A 21923-nucleotide genomic window follows, 5' to 3' on the forward strand; every position below is an offset into this window, starting at 1 on the left:
CATTTTCACGATATATGCATGAAAGAAACTTGCATACATCGTAGAACCTGGATATGCAAATCTTTTTCATATATACTGTATTCATTATGGATATCCTTAAAATCCAACTGGCTAGGGGGTCATCAGGACAGGTTTGGGAAGCCCTGTACTAGAGCAGTATGATGTAGGTCCACTCTAGGAAAAGTGTTGATTCACATCCGTATGCTGATCACTGAAGTGGTGAAGGAATAATTTTATTATTTTTTTTTTTTACTGCTGCAGAGTTGGCTATAAATAAACTTTTTTGCTTTCTCCTGTATTGCACTTGGAGATAACTGTTAGGGAACTAAAAGGTTAGACTTGAACCTCTTTAGTTGTCTACCAACTTAAATAACTATGGGCCAGGTTCATTAAGGCTTTTCTCCCATTTTGTGTCTACGGGAAAAGCCCTTAGTGAATCAGGTACTATATTTAACTTTCTGATATCATTAACAGCTAGATTTGGAGATGTGTATGGCGTCGAGATCTGGCACCAATGCCTCGAGCATTCCCGCCCCCCCCGATGTCACCCTGACTTAAAGAAAACATTACACATACAAAAAATTAAGTGGATGAAGAAGGCCACAGCTTTATTGTTGTTAACAACAGATTAATCAACCCTGGTGCAAGCCAAATACACTCCCGGCCCCAAACCGGTGCTCCTCCGGGCTGCCAGCCGTGTTTCCTAGCGAGGCAGCCTCTTATGCCCGGCCTCCCGCCGTGATTTCCAAGCAGGGGGGCCCCACCTGGGTCGACAAAGTCACCCTACCGGCTCGATCACCTTAGTTTTTTCTCAGCACGGTTCCTTAACAAAAATGTAAACCACAAGGCTTACTATAACAATGTGTTTTACTTAAACAATAAAGGAAAACAGAAATTGTGTGGGTTCATATATTACTAATTATCCCTGAGCAGAGACCCCATTTACCACAATTTCTCTCACTAAGGTCACTCATTAGCTCGCTGTGCATGCTGTTTTAATACTTTGGATACAGCAAAGTGTATGAAGCAGCACCACATGAATGGTTTTGGAGGTTTGTGTAATTATGGTTAGAGCAACGATCTCTCTTCTCATCCATTGTAGGGGGCCTTGTGATCTGTTCAGTCAAGAAAACAGCTCCTGCTGTTGTAGTCTGAGTTCAAAGGTTGGATTACAGCAGGGATTGCCAACTAACCTATCTTAACACTGACAAGTTGATGGAATCCTACTCTAGTCCTGTTGGCCTATGACTTTCAGCCCTCCTTTTCTTACAGAAATTGAAAATGACCTGGTGACATTGCAACAGTAATTGTAGTAAAAATGTATAGAGGAGATATTGACTCTTGTTTTAGAGTGACATGGGGAAGGAGAAGGGTGAGGAGTTGACTTTTGAATAAGGACCAGACCATTCAGTTGCACAGAGAGGACTATGTAGGCCAAGAGCTGTTCCCAGGGTCAGTGCTCCCCCCCCCTTCCAGACAGTTCCATATTTTCTGCCTCTTTTTCATGGATCCTCATGGATCCTCTCACCCTCTCCCATTGGCTTCACCAATTGTTTCCTTTCTTCTAACTGCTCACCTCAACTCACCTGTTTTGCTGATGCGGCAGAGTTGTGCACCATAGCCCTCTGCCTGGCTGCTATCTCCAAGCAGCACTAGCCGCTGCACTATGTCAGTAAGCAGAAGGAGTGAATGGGGAATCAGAGGAGGCAGGGGAGGGGGGCAGAAAGGGCAGGAAAAGGGAGTGAGCGGAGGCTCATGAGGAAAGTGAGTGGGGTTGCAGAGAGGGGAGGGACTGAAAGCATTTGGCACCCTAAGCAATCTGCTAGTTTAGGTTGTTGCCTATACAGCCTTTTGGTAGGTGAATATTCTCATTGTGGATGGACGATTATAATTTCATTTGATAGTATCATTTGATAGTATCTAGTGTCTATAAAAGTAAGAGAAGGCTACGCAAAACTTATGGTCCTCAGAAGATTGAAACCATTACTCACACCTGCCCACTTCAGAACAGTATTGCAAACACTTATCTTTTCCAGCACTGACTACTGCAATGCACTCTTACTAGGACTCCCAAACACATCGATAAGACCACTCCAGATACTTCAAAATACTGCAGCCAGAATACTGATGGGGAAAAAAGAGAAGCGACCGTATAACTGAAACTCTAGCAGACTTACATTGGTTGCCCATCGAATACAAGATAAAGTACAAGGTCTTATGCACCATACACAAACTAATATATGATAAAGAAGCAGACTGGCTAAACACAGCCTTACGAGTACACGTTCCACAAAAAATCCTCCGCTCAGCAAACAAAGCACTACTAACAATCCCTTCAGTAAAGTCAGCAAAACTAACCCACGTGAGAGAAAGAGCTTTATCATTGGCTGGGCCCATACTATGGAACACTATGCCCCCTGAACTCAGATTACAGAATAATCTCAAAACTTTTAAGAAAAATTTAAAAACATGGCTCTTTAAAAAAGCCTTCACTAAAGAGTGTGGAGGGTAGAGAATGAAAGTACAGGGTAATGCAGATGAGAATGAATTTACTCAATCCTACATTTAAGAAGTAATATCTCAAAGAGATAGTAACTCAATAATATACCTGGACTAGACCAACCTTGCTCAAATATTGATTTTATTTATGAAATTGTAACCGAACTTTATTGGCACCTGTTAGAATGTACAATAACCTACATTACATACCTTAGTCTGTGTGCCTATTTGTAAACCGTTGCGATGGTGTATAACTTAGCGACGGTATAGAAAAGTTTTTAAATAAATAAATAAATAAATAAATAAATAGTAAGCAGTGGTAAAACACCTCTTTCTAGGAGATATTTTGTTCCCTTCACTTCTATTCTTTGGGTCCTAATTAACTTCACTGCTTCATCTCATGCACTTATCTTCAGTGTAAGTGTAACCGATAGATTTACTGTATTTACTTATTTAAAAGTTCTTCTATATTGGCCATACACTGCCCTAAGTGGTTTACAAAGTAAAAATGTTTGTAATCATAAAATAAACAAAAACTTAAGCAAAAGACAACATCCAAGTTTCCATTAGTGTTTTCCTTACTTTTTTCTTTCTTAAAGGGTGGAACAGACTTAGGCCTGGATGGATTAGGAGAACTGTCACAGCTTTATATTATCTTTTACCTTTAGGCCATTGGTTCAATCCAGCTCATATCAGTGGGCACTTAAGAATGTGCCCTATATGAACTGAGCTGGTAGCATAATTTCTGGGGCCATATCAGAAGCATTCCTATCAGAGTTCCTGTCAGATTCCTACAAATCTGTAAATTGTGCTGTACTCCTTGTCTCTGATTTGTAACATGAAGAGTTCTCTGTTTAGCATTTTGTTTAGAAGCTGAGCCTCCAATTCTCTATTTTCCTGTTTGTCATGTATAGAGCCTTTGCAGTGGAGTCTTTTGTATTTTCACTTATGAGTCTTTTAATCTTGATTGATTTTTTTTTGCTTTTGTATTTTAGCAAATGTCACAGATAGATACTGATCTCAAGTCCCGGGCAACAACATACAACAACATCAAAGGAAACTTGCAAAGTCTGGAAAGAAAAACTGTGTACGTATAGTCATTTATATGCATATATTTGTCTTTCATTGTTCTTAGTTACATCATTTTAACACCTGCCATGGACTTTCACTTCTTTTTTAAGAAGTGCATATTATCACTGCCCTCAGAGGGAGGGTGGAATTCCAGCTATTATCCAACAGAAACACTTATGAGTGGGACTCAGGTGCTTGCATGTTAGTCTCTACTAAGGATTGTTGCTGCAATGAAGGGCTTTAGAGAGGATGGTGGAACCTGTAGGAATTTCACAGATGTGGATACCTTATAGTACATTACTAGATTTAATCAATAACCTTATACAAATGCATTAGCTTTAGGGAGACGTTAAATACACTTTAAGGTAGTCAGTAAATTTTATTTTAGTAGCATAAGGTAAAACAAGGTTTAATACAGTATAATTATTTCTTTTCTTAGTTGTCTTTAGTTTTAAATGAACAATCTGTGATTCATACAGAAGACTGTCTCATATGAAGTTGCCAAGATCGTCACATGACTGCAGACTGCAGACTCCATGTTTGTATTGCTTAGGCTTGCACTTTTGGTTCAGTCTGTGTACACAGCAGCAGGCCTCAAGTTCAATGATGCGCATCCTTATTTAGGAGCAATAAACCCCTAGCAGTAATAAGTAAAAACCCAAGAAACCTCAGCTGTCTAACCCTCTTCTCACATCTATCAATGACAATTAACAGGACTGGGGCAAGTTCTAACGGGACTGGAAGCTGGGGTGTGGAAGACAATTACCACTACACCAAAGCAGACCACTGCTGGAATAAGCACTGAACACTGACAGTTGGCAAAGAGAAATTCTTTATTAATAAGATATCTTAGGAGCAATACATAATACCACACCGAAGTACAGAACATGTAAAGCTCAGAAGCTGTGCAGCAAGTTTTATACATCTCTTCCTCCAAACCTTTACGTGAATGGGTTAGTTCCTTTATTTGCATATTATCTTCTGACTGGTTAATACTTTTATTTCTATGTTAAAAATACTGAATTCTTGTAGGTCATATGATTTCTTGTAAGTTAAGCCCAGAAGGCAGAAGCAAAATGTAATGCTTTCTCATTAGCATTCCAGCAGCCTTGGCAATTTCTGCAGGTCTGATCAGTTCATTCTTATTATGCTGCTATTATCTTTCTGCTTCTTCACCGAAACCCACTGATCTATCTCCATAGAGAACCTCCTTGGAGCAATAAACACCTTACAAAGGGGTTTATTAAAGCATGCTTCACTGCTGTTCAGCATGATGGTCTAGACAGTTCCTGTGCTCACAACATAGTTAATAGTGGTTTTTGAATTTTTGAAATGCACTAAAACATATATACATTGAGGATTTGTGCAGAATGTATTTGCATGTATTGTGCAAGGGGACAGGGTGAGTGCATTTGATCCCAAAGCTATCGCCATGGGATAACTGTTTCCCCCATCATTGCATCTGCTTTAATTTTGCTCCTTTCTTCATCCCTGCCCTCTGTTCATGAAGACCACACACCTGAGCTGATCAGGAGTTGTAGGACCATTGCCGGGTTATGCAGCTCCCTGGGTGGTTGAAGGAGGGGGTCCCATATCAATATTGTGGTAGGCCCAGGCAGGTGGAGATCCCACTCTGTTGCATCATTGCAGCTAGCTGGCTCCACTTTTAATGATGTGACTGTATAGGAACGGTTGTGCAAGAGTTTATTTCCGCTACCTCTGTAATGACATCAGTAGTGGTGGCAGCATGGCACCCTGGGTGACAGCCATGAGTAGTAGTATACATAGAGCTACAAACCCAGCTCCTCTGTGCTTTGCTGCTTTTACCTTTGCTTATGCAAACCAATGTTACACACACAGCAGCAGAGTAGAAGCTCAGATATTGCTAATCTGTCAATGTTTGTAAACTGTTCTTTAGTTTGGATGAGAAGTAAAAATATGTGTAGAACGTTAGAAAACTGGCTCTCAGACCTCTGGATAATCTGGTTACTGATTAAGAGGACTAGCTATGTTATAATGTTCTATCCAATATGGCATACTATAATAGCATTATAGAGTCTTTGACTAAGAACTTAACACCTGTATATGCTGGAAGTTGCAATTAGGATGTCCGAAAATAGAATTTGTACAGAATCTTTAGATATATAGATGTATGCAGTTTATAGCACCAGTAACTATTTTAAAGCTCAGGAACATGCATTCCTTTTGCTCCAATGAATTAGATTTTAGCACTATGAATGTCTGCATGTCTAAGAGACCTGACTGTGTTCTTATATGTTCATCTGGGGCAGATTTGGCTATTGGGCATTTGGGTAATGCCCTGGTGAGCTGGTCTGGCTGTAGCAGACTTATTCCCTGAAAGATGCAGGGGTTTGCAAACCCCTTGTCACAACTGAGGGTCCAGCTAGGGCTGGGGAACCACTATAGGGGCAGCACAGGACTTCAAGCAGGGCAGAGTGGATCTTCTGCCTGAACCAGCTGTCTTCCCTGCAGGTTGAGCCTTTGAGTTCTGGTGGTCGGCAGGTCTTAGACTGAACCTGAACATTGAGGCGTGCAGAACTGGATACTGAGGCAGGGCAGGGATGGTCCAAACACGGACAGGACTAGACAAGACAGACCAGGACAGGACAAGGACAAGATAGAACAGAACAAAGAACACAGAGGCCTAAGGCAGCGTTCAGAAGGCCTGAAGGCCACTAAGCATAAGGCCCAGAGACTTCTAAGCAAGGGGAGGCCTGAATAGGCCACAAAGTAAGGTTCCAGGTAATAGAAGGCTCTGAGGCCACAAGGCAAGGTAAGACAGAGATGGAAGGCCCAGAGGCCACAGGATTAGGCAAGGTAAAGCTGGAAGATCCGGAGGCCTCAGGACTAGGAAAGGCAGTGCTGGAAGGCCTGGAGGCATAGGACTAGGCAAAGCAGAGCTGGAAGGCCCAGAGGCTACAGAGCAAGACAAGAACAGGGCCAAGCAGGAAGCTGAATAGACTCAATGACAAGGCATCAGGTGTAAGAGGCAGGGCTAAATAGGCCAAGCCCTGCTGACTCATGATCCTGTGGAGACAATGGCTGAAATGAGAGCAGGTGTATCTCCAGAGGTGGCAGGGAGGCTGCATAGCAGGCTGGATCAAAACATCCCTATACCTTGTGCTGTAACTACACTGGCCAAACCAGTGAGTTTAGCAGCTCTAATGCAGCAGTTCTAAAACTGACCTGACTTGCACCCCTTTGGAGGTGACTTGTTATGCATGTTCAGCCACTTACGTAGCTATTCTTTTTGTAGGCTCTACCATACTGCCAAGTTGAAGCTGGCATGCATGTCCTGCCCCATTGGGAGGAGACCATTGCTGCTGGCTGGCAATGAAACACATGTGCTGTGGTGGTGAGGCGAAATGGCAGTGTTAAGCCCCTCACCTCTGATCCAAAGCAACTCTGCATAGCCTCCAGCAGCATGTTCCAAGGACCTGGGATAGAACTTCCTGTAACTATGGACATCCTTTTGTTATGAAAGTGGACCCCTGTTTCGAGGTAGATAGCTACTGTCGAAGGGCGAGGCCGCTCGGACTGGAGAGGCTTGATAGAAGACTTCACCCTGGAAGCACGCAACCCCCCCAGGAGGAGCCTGTAGGGGTCCGGCCGCTGGGACTTAGGCAACTCCTCTGAAGACTGTAGAAAGGTCTGGATGCAGGCGCCTCCTGCAGGTCGTGGGTTCCAGACGGCGGGCGCCTCCAGCAGGTCGTAGCAGTCTGAGGACGGAGTCATAGAAGAGTCCACAGCCGGTCTGAGGTTCGATACACAGGCAGGGTCTGAGTCCAGTCCAGGGTCTAAGCAGGAGAAGGGTCCAAAGCCGTACCAGGGTCAAGCCAGGAGAAGGGTCCAACGCCGTACCAGGATCAAGCCAGGAGAAGACACGTCCACCAGTCCAGAAGTCAGCAGCCAAGAATCAATCCACGGAGCAGGGGAGCAGAACGGGACGAAGAACGAAGAACCAGGAACACAGGAACACACTCAGGCAGGAACCTCAATACCAAGGCAAGGACTGAATGCTCAGCCCTTGCCTTAAGTACAGGAAGCCAGGGGAGGAGTCTCAGGGGGAGCCATGACACTTCCTGTCATGGCTCCTTTAAGAATACCCATCAGCCGCGCGCGCAGCTCCTAGGAGCAGTGGAGGAGGAGCCAGATCGCCGCTGAGCCATGCCACCGATCCCAGCAGTGGTGGCGGCTGTCAGAAGAAGGGGCTGCCTGCTCCCGCAGGAACCCTCGGCACTACCCGACGTCCCAGGTAAGCTATTTCCTGCGCACCCGCCGGCCCGGCCTCAGTCGCGGTCTGCCGCCGCCGGCGGTGCTAACACCTTTTATAGGTCCCCTAACTAGGACTTCCTAAGGTACTGGCTGATGACATCACATCCTCCATGAGTATATAACGAAGTCCTTTGCAACCAGCTGGTGCCTCAGCAACAAGTACCCTGGCATTCTTGTGTCCCATTGTGTGTTACTAGTTGTCTTTTGTGCCTTGATTGTGCCTTGTCTCCTTGGTTGCCTTCTTGTTGTCTTGTTCCTTGCCCATCCGGTCCTGGTTTTCTGTCCCTGCCCATGCCCTGTCTTGCTTGCCTCTTTAGCCTTGTTTGTCTTCTCTGTCTTCAACTTTTTTTTTTTATAATTTATATTTTTATTAAAATATAACATTTTGAACAAATGAATATATTCAGGAATTCCAGAAAGTAAAAACAAAAAATATACACACATTATTATTTAACACTCATTTTCAGGATATCTAGCCCACATCTAGGGAGAGTGGGAGTAAGGTCAGGTAAACTGATATATTTCTAATTTCAACCATTATTTATACAGCCGGTATTTCTACTGATGTCTTATCCCTAAGAAACCGCTCTAAATGTAGCGGGTCATTAAACACAAACTTATTATTACGATACACTATATGACACTTACAGGGGAATTTCAAATAAAAACTCGCTCCTAAATCTAACACTGATTGCTTTTGAGACAAGAACTGCTTTCTGCGCGCTTGTGTAGCACGCGAAACATCAGGAAAGACCTGGATCTTCTGGCCACAAAAATTCTGTTCTTTAAATTGAAAATATTTTGCGAAGAATAGGTCTTTCTCTTGTCTCAAGGAAAATGAAATTAGTAAAGTTGCTCTAGACGAGATATTGTCCATGGAGTCTTCTAAAAAAGTAGAGACCCCAGGACTTTCTAAAATATCAATTCCCCCTTCTTGTGTCTGTAATGTTTTACCTTTTGGGATATAGTACATCTTTGAGAGTAAAGGAATCTGTGTAGAATCATAAGACAAGATCTCAACTACATATTTTTTATATAATTCAAAAGATGACAATAATCTAGTTCTCGGAAAATTTAACAACCGCAAATTACAAGAACGTAACTCATTTTCTAATAATTCTATTCTATTATGTAGGATGATATTATCTTTAATGGATGATGCCACTATTGCTGGAATATTAGTAACTGTAGAGTTCAAATTTCCAATCAAAGTTTCAATTTTATTAGTTCTATCTTCTAACTCCACAAACTTTTCCCTGGTTTCCACAGAGAAAGTATGGACCTTAGAAACAGAACTAGACAATTTCTTGTCTATTTTGGTTGTTAACCTCCATAGATCCAAAAGTGTAACACTTTCAGGTTCTACCTCATTTTCGAATCCCTCATCAGTTACATTAAAAATTATAGCGGGACATTTGACTGTTGAATTAACAGCCAAGTTCCCCCCATTCACATTATTAATTTGCAACTGTATATTTCCACTTGGTACTGTCACCCCCTTAAATTCAATAGGAGGTGAACTTCCCAAGGGATTTATACCTCCAATAGCCTCAGGAGTACCATCCCTTCTAGGCTGTATATGAGGTTGTAAGGGCCTAGGACTTAAGGATATCCCCAATTGGGAATCACCTTCTATCACGTCCTCTACAATGGACTCCCCAATACGAATTATATGGGAGTCCATGGGTCCTGTCGTTCTTGGCACCGCTGATATAGGAAAAGAAGAAAAATTTTTCGACTTACGTTTTCTACCCATAATTATCTCACAACAAAAATTTTTTACCAGGGGCGCGCCCCTTTGGCGCGCGGCTTCGGCTGCGCGCCAACGGCTGCGCGCCGCAGGGCCCACGATCTTATAGTGTCCGGGTGGCGCCCGACACTGACGTCACAGCCTGGGTCCGCCCACTCGGTCTGGGCTCGCTCCTCACCACGTTCTCGAGGGGATAGTAAGTCTCTGGCTGCACTCCTGCAGCAAAAACGGATGCCTCTCAGCTCTCTGACCTTCCTCCGCGCTCCCCAGTCAGTCGCCGCAGGGCCCACGATCTTATAGTGTCCGGGTGGCGCCCGACACTGACGTCACAGCCTGGGTCCGCCCACTCGGTCTGGGCTCGCTCCTCACCACGTTCTCGAGGGGATAGTAAGTCTCTGGCTGCACTCCTGCAGCGAAAACGGATGCCTCTCAGCTCTCTGACCTTCCTCCGCGCTCCCCAGTCAGTCGCCGCAGGGCCCACGATCTTATAGTGTCCGGGTGGCGCCCGACACTGACGTCACAGCCTGGGTCCGCCCACTCGGTCTGGGCTCGCTCCTCACCACGTTCTCGAGGGGATAGTAAGTCTCTGGCTGCACTCCTGCAGCGAAAACGGATGCCTCTCAGCTCTCTGACCTTCCTCCGCGCTGCCCAGTCAGTCGCCACAGGGCCCACGATCTTATAGTGTCCGGGTGGCGCCCGACACTGACGTCACAGCCTGGGTCCGCCCACTCGGTCTGGGCTCGCTCCTCACCACGTTCTCGAGGGGATAGTAAGTCTCTGGCTGCACTCCTGCAGCGAAAACGGATGCCTCTCAGCTCTCTGACCTTCCTCCGCGCTCCCCAGTCAGTCGCCGCAGGGCCCACGATCTTATAGTGTCCGGGTGGCGCCCGACACTGACGTCACAGCCTGGGTCCGCCCACTCGGTCTGGGCTCGCTCCTCACCACGTTCTCGAGGGATAGTAAGTCTCTGGCTGCACTCCTGCAGCGAAAACGGATGCCTCTCAGCTCTCTGACCTTCCTCCACGCTCCCCCTTCTCTGTCTTCAACTTTGATTGATTCCTGTCTGCTGCATATCTCGATCTCTGGCTTGGTATATGTTCTGCAGTCTGCTTTCCTCGACCTCTGGTTTAGTAACCATTCTGCTGTCTGCTGCCTGCCACACCCTTGCTTGGATTGGACACTCTATCTGGACAGCCCCAGGGACCACCTAAGTCTTGCCGGCTGGCAGAACCCAAGGGCTCAACCTGCAGGGAAGGTGGCTGATATAGGAGAAGCTCTAGTTGGACTTGCCTAGGCACTTCTCTGCCAGCTGCTGGTGTGGGCCTAATTGGTTTGCTTGTTAGGCTGCATCAACACGTTCTCTGTCGGTGTTACGCTTCATACCCCCAACATGTGGTGTTTTCAACAACAAGCTATCCCACAATCTTAATTAAAGCATAATCATACCCCCCAATCAAGGCTCACACATTCCCAACCACTCATACCATAATACACTCATCATATTTCAGTATCCCAAATAAAATTACATGTAGTAAGAGAACAAACCCCTACTGACAAGGAGGTTAACCATCCATGGAAGTATGCTGTTGTGAAGTTCTATGGAAAAGAATTGTGATTATAATTGGTGTTTTAAGCACGCTGTTGTGCTGTGGTATATATACTGCAGTGCATGAATTGGAATTCGGGTGGGGCCAAAAACCTTTGGATAGTGATCGATTTAAGGAAGATATTTAGAGAAGATTTGAGCGATGTGAAGAAGCGGTGTGGGAAGATTGGTGAAAACAGTGATGCTTTGATTTACAAGACAATATCGGAGTTCTGGAGGGATTTTATCCAAAATTCCCTTTGATGAATGTCCCCTGAAGAAGCCCGTTGAGGGTGAAACGAGGGTCCTTGTTGGGAGCCGTATGAGTTATACCAATCGAAGTTGGGAATTCAGACTTCTTATACTGAGGGGAGCTGTTTGAGTTAAGCCAATTGATGTTGGGAATTCAATCTACTGATACTGTGTTGTCATTGTTATTATTGAACCTTATTGTGGATTTTGGGTAACTTCCATATTGTATTATGTGGCACAATTTACTGTAGTGGGGGGGGGGGGTTGTTCTCTTACTACATGTAATTTTATTTGGGATAATGAAACATGTATTACTGAGTGTGTATGAGTGTATTATGGTATGAGTGGTTGGGAATGTGTGAGTGTCGATTGGGGGGTATGATTATGCTTTCATTATTAAGATTATGGGATAGTTTGTTGTTGAAAACACCACTTTAGGGGTATGAAGATCTTTAAAAAGATAGTTTGTATAAGAATGTTAATAAAAAATTATTAGGTGATTGTGGAAATAAATGTTATTTTAACATATATGTACCTCTGATCATTTTGATGATGTTTATGTGATATATTTAGAGGGTCTGTACTAGACCAGGTGACCCATCTGGATATGTTACTGATGTCACAGCCATCTCACCTCCAGTACCTCCTCCACCAGCCTTGCCACCAGCACCACAACTTCCTCCATCAACCTACTTTATTAGATTTTTATATTCCACTTTTTTTCAGCACTTCAAAGCAGATTACATTCAGGTACTATAGTTATTTCTCTGTCCCCAGAGAGCTCACAATCTAAGTTTGTATCTGCTCAAAGTCACAAGGAGCAGCAGTGGGATTTGAATCCTGGTCTCTCTCGTTCAAAGCCAGCTGCTCTAACCACTAGGTTACTCCTCCACACTCAGATGCTGGGGTTTCATCAATGTTGGATGCATTTTGACCTGCAGGCTCCCCTCTTTCTGATTGACAAAACCAAGGTGATGTACAGTACATCTTGTCCTAGCTAGGGTGTCCTGCGTTAGCCTGGGCCTCGGCTCTGTGGAAGAGGGATGACCCCCATACTCTCCAACTTGGACCAATTCCTTGTCAAGTTCCATTTGATTTTCCATTAACTTGGTTATTCCTCTTTGGCTACTATGGAGCTCCTTCAGATCCAGCAAGGCTGCAGTTCAGTGGAGGAGTATGCTGTACATTTCCAAACCTTGGCCTTGGAGCTTCAATGGAGAGAAGACAGCCTGACTGCAGTCTTCTGGCTAGGACTCTCAGAGGCAATCAAAAACAAGCTGCTGTCTTTGTGGACCCTTGGGCTCAAGTAGGATTGACTCTCCCTGCAGGGAGGAGCCCTGCAAGTTCCCACTGTCAGCAGGCAGACCCAGGCAGCACAGAGACTCGTCGGGACCTTTACCTATACCAGCCCTCGTTCCCCTTGGATTGAGCTTTTGGGAGCCAGGGCCAGCAGGACTTAGGTGGGGTCTCTATGGATGGCAGGAAAGGTCCACAATGAGGTGGGTCATAGGCAGGTGGCAATCATACGTAGTGGAAGTCCAGGCAATGGTCAGAGGCAGGCAGAGGTCAGTCGTATCTGGGGTCCAAGCCAAGGTCATAACCAGGAATCAGTCCAAAAGGAGTGAATGGAGATGGATAGGCAGAATAGGCAGGCGAGGACAATCATAGGAAGGCAATGAGGATGGAGACGAAGACAGAAGACAAACTGGAGACACCTGGATGAGGAACATAGAAACATAGAAATGATGGTAGAAAAGGACCGATGGTCCATCCAGTCTGGCCAGTCTGCCCAGCAAGCTTCCCATTGTGGACAAGCTGGACAAGGACCTGAAGAAAAACTGGACAAGGGTAGGAATGCTGTAAGCAACACACTACTCAGGAGTAGGTGGACCTGTTTCAAGGCAATGAGGGAAGGAGTGAGTAAGCCCTTTATAGGGCTTAGCTTGTGAGGTCATCAATGGCGCTGCAGGGCTTTTCCTGCCACGGGCTCTTTAAATAAGGAGAGGTCAGCTGTGCACGTGCCTATGGAGGGGTGTGGCAAGTTGTAGCTGTCAGCGTCTTGCCACATTGGGAGCCCAGGGTGACGGCTCAACCAGGGAGGTGAGTGCGGCAGTTTGTGGTGGCTGTCTGTGAACCATCAAACGTAACAGTACTCCCCTCTTAAGCCCCCTTCTCAAGGCTCTGGGCTTCCTGGGATACTGCTGGTGAAAGTCCTTCAGGAAATTGGTGTCCAAAATGTTTGAAGATGGTTCCCAAGAGTAGTCTTTTGGGCCATAATTTTTCCATGAGATTAGATAATCAATCTTTTTACCTCTCTGACGGGAGCCCAGGACTTCTTGGGTTTCATAAATATTGTCTCCATCGGCTGCGACTTCCTGCGGTTCAGGCAGGATTCTGGAGGACCATGAAAGCACCACTGGCTTTGTTCTCCTTTACTTTTATCTATGAAAGCTGGTCTGATCACACTACCAATCACCCTGTTTCACTCATGTGAAACATGTTATGGACTTTTAGGGTGGGAGGTAGCCTTAGCTGGTACGTGAAGGGGCCCATTTGTCAAAGTACCAGGAAAAGTCCAATAAAATGTGGGGCCAGGCACATGGAAGGAAGTCCTGGAAGAAAGTGCTGGGTACTCAGCCAAACTTTTTCCCCATCTTGAATTGGGGAGCTGGCCTCCTATAAGTGTCAGCCTTTCTCTTAGCCTGGGCAGCAGCTTTCTCAGTCAATTGATTATTTTGGTCCCATTGTTCATGAAATTCCTGGACGGACAGCTTAGCTGCTGGCGACGGAACTGTCACAGGCTATGGCAGAAGAGGTAGAGGATGTTCCCCTTAAACCAGTTGGAAGGGCAAGGAGGCCATGGCTGCATTGACATGGTTATTATGAGAGGATAAAGGTAGAAGAGGAGCCCAATTGTCCTGGTGATTATTGACATACGAGTGAAGGAAAGTCTTGAGGCTACGGTTGGTTCAGTCTGCTTGTCCATTGCCTTGCAGGTGGAAGGCTGTTATATAATAAACCCTAATGCCATACTTTCTGCAGAGAGAACGCCAGTACTATGCGGTGAACTGTACTCCTCTATCCAGGAGTATATGTTTTGGTAGTCTATGTAAACAAAAAATGTGGTGGACAAAGACGTGCCACTTCTGGAGCCGAAGGAAGGCCTGATAGTGGGATAAAATGGGCCATCTTGGAGAAATGATCAATCACCACCCAAATTACGGTGGTGCTGTTAGAGACAGGAAGGTCAATGATAGTCCATGGATAAGGGGTCCAGAGTTCCCTGGGGGATGGCAATGGCTGCAATAGACCCCAGGTTCAGCCATGCAGCGCTTTTTGCTGTGCGCAAGTGGGGCACAAGTCAACCTAGGCCTTGACATCTTGCTTCATGTGGGGCCATCAGTAGTGTCATTGAAGCAATTCAAGAGTTTGTGCCCATCTAGAGTGACCTATGACATGGTTGTCAAGGGTCTATTTCAACACTTTCTTATAAAATCTAGAAGGTACAACCATCTTCCCTGGAGGGACAGGTACCGTAGTGGCCAAAAGTATCTTAGCAGGATAGATGATGTACCTAGGAGGTTCTGGATCATCCTCAGTTTGGATGGAGCGAGAAAAGGCATCTTCCCATTGGTTCTTGAATGCTGGGCAATACCATAGTTCAAAACCAGAGTGACCGAAGAACAAAGACAAACGGACCTATCTTGCATTAAGTTACTGAGCTTGGTGTAGATGTTCAAGGTTCTTGTGGTCTGTATATATTGTAACATGGTGCTGAACTTCTTCGAGGAGGTGACTCCACTCCTTAAGAGCTAGTTTGATGGCTAGGAGCTCTAGGTCTCCAATGCTGTATTTGCATTCAGCTGGCGAGAACTTCTTAGAAAAAAAGGAATATGGACAGAGTACCCCTTCAGGGGTGTGTTGGCTGAGGACAGCCCCTCTCCCCAGGCTAGAGGCATCTACCTCTAGGATGAAGGGGCATGTAGAATCCAAGTGACATAGGCAGGGTTTGTCAGCAAAGACCTTCTTTAACTGTTGGAATGTGTCAATAGCCTCAGGGGCAAATCTTTGGTGTTGGTGCCCTTGTGGGTGAGGGCGGTAAGTGGGGGCTGCCACAGAGGAGTAATTTGGAATAAACTGACAGTAATAGTAAATCCTAATAACCTTTGCAAGGCCTGAATGCCTACTGGGTGAGGCCAGTATATGATAGCTTCAGGGTCCATCCAGAATCCGTCACATGAGACTATGTATCCAAGGAAAGGAAGCTCCTCTTGCTTGAAGAGACAATTTTCCAGTTTGGCATTGATTATTCTCTCAGCGCGAATGTCTCTGTTGCACAGGAGATGGACCCATGGGCCAAGGTGGGGTTGACGCTACCCGCAGGGTGAGCCCTATGGGTCCCCACCATCGGCAGGCGGAGCTGGCTGATTGACAGAGGCCGGCTGGAGCTTCGCCAATACCAGAATATTGCAATTTGCAGCCTAGATTTGATGCACCTTGTATTTTGTATAAACCATTTGTTACCAAAACTGGTCTTTTCACAGCTTCAGGATTTTATCCCAATAACAGTAAAGTGCTCTATGACAATGAAAATAACAAACCAAAAGTGTAATAACAAATGTGTGTACCTTTATTCTATGTAATCATGAACACTAAAACCAAATTAGCTTCCAAAATCCCAAATGGAAAAACACGTTCTTTTCTTATCAAGTACTGTTCAGAAAGGCTCTTTAGCCTAGTGGAATGGTGAGAAAAGTTAGGAATGTGTCTTGAGGGTTATATTCTTGGGGTTGTTGGCTACTGACCTACTGAGTATTGAATACCATTGGGGGATGATCTGTTTAGTCTTCAGCTGTCTTGATTGAAAAGCCAAGTCTTCAGTTTGTAGTGAAGAGTCAAGTAATCGTTAGTGTCTCATAAGGAAGAGGAAATTAGTTCCTCAGTTAATAATGCCTTTATTTAGCCCACCAGACTGGCCCATTTTTTTCTGTTCTTAATTCTATAAACTATTTTTTTTTCTATTTTTTAGGGGTAATCTCCTCACTCGTACCTTAGCTGACATAGTGCACAAAGATGACTTTGTCCTGAACTCTGAATATCTTATTACTCTTCTGGTTGTAGTTCCCAAGTAAGTTGATCAGTTCTGTCATACTTACTTTTTAAAATCTTTTTTCCTACATGAGGGAGAATAATTTTCAAAGGGATTTCTATGATGTGCTTTCCCCGTAGAAATGGCTCTTTTGAAAACTACCTGGCCAGTATGTGTGAAATTTTAAGCACACTGGGGAGAGGCATTCCAGGTGGTTGGGTTGGAGTAGGGTTTGCATTTAAGCACATGGGGGCCAGTATTCAGCTTTTATCTGGATGAGCAAGATAGCTGGATAAGCTTATTCGCTAACTTGGCAGAGATTTTCTAATTTATCCAGCTAACTATAGCATAGCCAGATCGCTGTCCTAGGCTTATCTGATTAAGCCAGATATGGTGCTTATCTGGCTAAATTAGCCGGATAAGTAGTTGTTCCCCAATAAGTCCCATCTTGCTCCTCACTTATTTGGCTAACTAATTTGCAGATAAAGAGTTAGCCGGCTAAGTGGTGCCCGTCCCAAGGGCCAAACTTTCAGACAGCGCTACTTAGCTGGCTAAGTTGGAACTTAACGGGTTAAGTGGTGCTGCATATAGACCTCATTTTTTTCAAGTTTTAAAGTATGCACATACATTTTCCCGAATACCTTTCCCACCCAAAGTAACAGGAGCAACTTTGTGTGGGTAGGTTTCACGGGATGATTTTCAAAGCAAATTTACACTCAAATTCACTTTGAAAATTGGTGCAAATTTATGCAGGCGCTTAAAAAATTACCTCTTTAATGTATGTTTTGTCTTCCAAAGGACAACCTATGCTGCTTGGCAGAAAACGTATGAATCCCTCTCTGATATGGTGGTGCCTCGTTCAACAAAGTAAGTGAATTTTTCTATTAGCTCCTTTGAGCAAACCAAGACATTAAAATTGTGTAGGGAATAACTAATAGGAAGTACCTTCAGTTGAATATCAAGGGGCAAAGCTTCTTCTGTTATGTTTATATTTATTTAAAATGTATTTATCGCCTATACACTAAGGTGTAGATTTTATAAATCTACGCACGTGCGTACTTTTGTTCATGCACCAGGCGTGAACAAAAGTACGCCGGATTTTATAAGATATGCAGGAGAGCGCTGCTTTCAATCAATTTACCCAAAAAGGGCAAAGATGAAATTGGCCTGTAGTTATGAGGATCAGTCGGATCTAAAGCAGGATTCTTTAGTAGGGGCTTAACAGAAGCATTCTTAGGACAGGCAGGTGGAGTGCCCTGAGAGAAGGAGAGATTAACTAGTACTTGAAGAGATGGAAGATGGCTTCTTCGAGCCCCTTCAACATAACAGTATTGCAGGGGTTCAAAGAGCACTGAGCAGGATTCATTTTGGTGATGATTTGACCAAGTTCCAATGAAGTTCCAGTTATTACTTTCCTTGTGATGCTTCACAAAGAAAACCTATGGCTCCCACATGCTCTGATCTATATTGCCAGAGAGAACTTTGCACTTCTTTTTCCAGCCAAGCTGCGAGACTTCCACAAAGGTAAAAGCTTGTATTTGATTTCCATGGCTGAAATAGACATGTTTCTGGCTTCTTTGACTGAAGAAGGACCTCATGGACTAGCTGAGGGCATGTGTGCAGATTTTTGTTTAAGTGCTGAGGCCCAGGCACATGTGTTGCAGAAAGACTTTTCAGGAATCTGTTCTTCCATGCAGGTGGAGATCTGTGTTTTTACTGGCTTAAATGGGAAGGGTTTACTTTCGTCCCTGGCTAGTTGTTCTTTTTGGGATTTTTCTCTGTTCCTAACACAGATGGGCAATGCTCATCTGGGCCTTTGGCTACTTTTGGAACTGGATTTTGACTGGTGGGCAATTTGTCTATAAAATTCAAAAGGTTGTTCAGTTCTTAAAGTTGGGGACAAATTTTCCCCTCTTATTTTGAAAGGATGGGTTTTCATCTATTGCACAGATATTTGTGTTTGACTTTTACTCTTGCAGTATTCTTTTTACTTAAATATGTAGTTCTTTAGGAGGAATGCTGCATGGGCACACCCTGGATGATAGAGGTGGTGGTCACTGGTCCCTTGGAGCAGAGGGAAAAGTGTGTTCAATTGTATGTGTGTTTTGTTTGGTATTGTGTGAGAATTGATATGAGTGGGGGTTCAGTGATGCCAAGTTGTGGGTCAAAATTCTGGAGCATATTGCTTTCAATTCATATGCATGTTCAGAAGTATTATGGAGCTTAGACTTCTGTGTAAGTTACACAGGCTATGGTACTTATTTGGCTATTTTTGATGGTTAAAATCAATCTTGTTACACTCAGTGTAGATGGTATACACTCATCAATTAAGGGGTAGATTTTAAAAAGCATTTACTCGAGCAAAACTGGTTTTTGCTCGAGTAAATACACTTTACTCAAGTAAGTGGGCTTTTCAAAATTGCTACAATATATGCCATTGAATTGTCCATAGGATTTACTCAAGTAAGTGCACTTTACTCGAGTAAATAGCTTTTGAAAATTGCTACGATAGTATGTCACATTTACATGCGTAACTCCTTTGAAAATGACCCCCTAAGTGTAAGAAACTTTTTTGTTTATTTCAGTGGTTACAATCTCCTGTTCTTCTACAGGAGACTCCTCTTTCTGAATTATTAGGATTATTAGGAAGGGAATGGTTAATAGAACGGAAAATGTCATAATGCCTCTGTATTGCTCCACGGTGAGACTGCACCTTGAATACTGTGTACAATTCTGGTCGCCGCATTTCAAAAAAGATATAGTTGCGATGGAGAAGGTACAGAGAAGGGCGACCAAAATGATAAAGGGGATGGAACAGCTTCCCTATGAGGAAAGGCTGAAGAAGTTAGGGCTGTTCAGCTTGGAGAAGAGACGGCTGAGGGGGGATATGATAGAGGTCTTTAAGATCATGAGAGGTCTTGAATGAGTAGATGTGAATTGGTTATTTACACTTTCAATAATAGAAGGACTAGGGGGCATTCCATGAAGTTAGCAAGTAACACATTTAAGACTAATCGGAGAAAATTCTTTTTCACTCAATGCACAATAAAGCTCTGGAATTTGTTGCCAGAGGATGTGGTTAGTGCAGTTAATGTAGCTGGGTTCACAAAAGGTTTGGATAAGATCTTGGAGGAGAAGTCCATTAATGGCTATTAATCAATTTTACTTAGGGAATAGCCACTGCTATTAATTGCATCAGTAGCATGGGATCTTCTTAGTGTCTGGGTAATTGCCAGGTTCTTGTGGCCTGGTTTTGGCCTCTGTTGGAAACAGGATGCTGGGCTTGATGGACCCTTGGTCTGACCCAGCATGGCAATTTCTTATGTTCTTATGCAGAGCATGCAATACTAAAAAGGGAATGGAAAGGGGTTCCTTTTCCCCTTTCTTGTGCAGACAAAGGGTGTAGCTATTCTTGCTGGTATGGTGGTTACTTCCTTTAACCAATAAGCCTTGAAACTGGTGATGCAACTACAACAATGCTCTCTGCTTCAACAGCAGGGGGGGAAGGGGAATTGGATTCAGACAGCAACCAGCAAGGGTCCAGACTTTTACAGTCTAGAGAACAAATAACTATGGGGTAACTTGCCGATGTGGCTGTTTCTACCCTTAACCAATAAGCTGGATACTTTTGATGCAACTCCAACATTGCTGTCTGCTTCAACAGCAAGGGGTAAAGGAGAATTAGATTCAGACAGCAACCCCATTGAGGGCCCTGACCTTTACAGCCTGAGAAACTGATAAGTATGTGGATAACCTGCACGGCAAGGCAGATACTACCATAAGCTTGCTGGGCAGACTGGATGGATCATTTGGTCCTTTTCTGCCGTCATTTCTATGTTTCACAAGCAATACCCCTTTTTGCTAGGTACCAGTTTATAAGATGAAGAAGGGAGATATTGTTGCAGAGGTGGACCCTTGGCCAGAGGTGGAGTTGATGCTATCCGTGGGGAAGCCCCCACAGATAGCATCGGGAGGCGGAGCAGAACGGGAAGCGGAGGCCGACTGGAGCTTCGCTAATACCAGCCCTCTTTCCCCGCAGGTTGAGTCCTTGGGTACTGGGGCCAGCTGGTCTTAGGTGGGCCTCCTCATGGATGATCTCATGAAGGATGTTCAAGGCAGGGATCCAAGAAGCAATGGAGACACAGGGTCCAAAGGAGCTGAGCTCAAGACAGCCTGGATCCAGAAGCCCGGACAGGCTGAAGTAGGCTAGAGAACAGGAACAGATTAAGTCAGGGCTTGTAAGTAGGCAAGAGCCTAAGAAAGTCCAAGTAGTCAGCTGGAGGCAAAGTCAGATTCAAGCTGGAGTCAGGGCAGGTGGCTGAAGACAAGGTCAGGAGCAAGTGGAAGTCAGGGCAGGCGGCTGGAGACAAGGTCAGGTGCAAGCAAGGGTCAGAGCCAGAGGATCCGTCCAAAGCGTGGTCAGGAACAAGCAAGGGTCAAAGCCAGGAATCCGTCCAAAGCCTGGTCAGGAACAAGTGAGGGTGAAAGCCAGGAATCCGTCCGAAAGGTAATCAGGAACAAGCGAAGGTCAGGAAGAGGATGAGCACAGGAGCAAGAACACGGAAGAGTAGCAACTAAGCACATGACTGGAAGCTGGAGACCTGTTGCCAAGGCAAAGACCAGATGGCGGGGCCTGCCTTAAGTAGCAGGACCCGGCGAAGTCATCATCTGGGGCCGCTGGAAGGTTTTCTGCTGTGGCCCCTTTAAAGTCGGGGGAAGCACGCACGCGCCTAAGGCAGAGTGACTGGAACTACATGGTGGTGGCATCTTTCCTCCGCGCATTTGGGGATACCTGACTGGGACTGGAGGAGGCTGCGGAGCTGCCGGAGGTACCTGGGAATGTGGTAGGAGCACGAGCGCATAGGCGACTGCCTACCACTGCCAAAGAGTAAGGGCCAGGTCCGGGACCTGGACATTGGGGGTGAGTAGGGCCTGTTGCGGGCCTTCCGCAGCCGGGACATGCAACAGATATGTTATCATAGCTTTTTGCAGCATAGATGCACCTAACACATATTCCCATGATTTCTTTGTGAATTTAGTGGGTAAATTACTTCAAAATCTGAATTACCACCTCGTTGTAGGCGTTGATTTCAACATAGTAGCAGATAGAAGCATAGATTACAAACTGTCGAAGGTATCCAAAATAGGGGATCAAAACGTGGGAGTTAACTTCCTATGAAAAAAGTTGGGAGTTATTGACATCTGGTGCATGCTGCACTTTGGAGAGGTGAACTTTACTTTCTATTCCAATCCACATAAATGCTATTTGAGATTAGACTATCTGTTAATATCTGAGTCGTCATTCCCAATGGTCCAAATGTCTTATTGAAATATCTGTTTCTGGTCATGCATCTGACAATATGGGTTTGGAATTAGGGGAC

The 21923-nt window shown here is 44.7% G+C and overlaps 1 protein-coding gene across 1 annotated transcript in view; it reads left to right on the forward strand.

Annotated features, from left to right (window-relative positions):
• The window catches only part of ATP6V1C2 (ATPase H+ transporting V1 subunit C2), a 177813-nt gene that overhangs the window by 64920 nt on the left and 90970 nt on the right, over positions 1 to 21923 (forward strand). The window contains exons 6-8 of the mRNA XM_029595892.1: positions 3495 to 3586; positions 16483 to 16581; positions 17341 to 17409. Of these exons, the coding sequence (XP_029451752.1) occupies positions 3495 to 3586; positions 16483 to 16581; positions 17341 to 17409 (260 nt within the window). The remainder of the gene's footprint in view (positions 1 to 3494; positions 3587 to 16482; positions 16582 to 17340; positions 17410 to 21923) is intronic.

The sequence above is a fragment of the Rhinatrema bivittatum genome, chromosome 3, assembly GCF_901001135.1.
Source record: "Rhinatrema bivittatum chromosome 3, aRhiBiv1.1, whole genome shotgun sequence".
Classification (NCBI taxonomy): Eukaryota; Metazoa; Chordata; class Amphibia; order Gymnophiona; family Rhinatrematidae; genus Rhinatrema; species Rhinatrema bivittatum.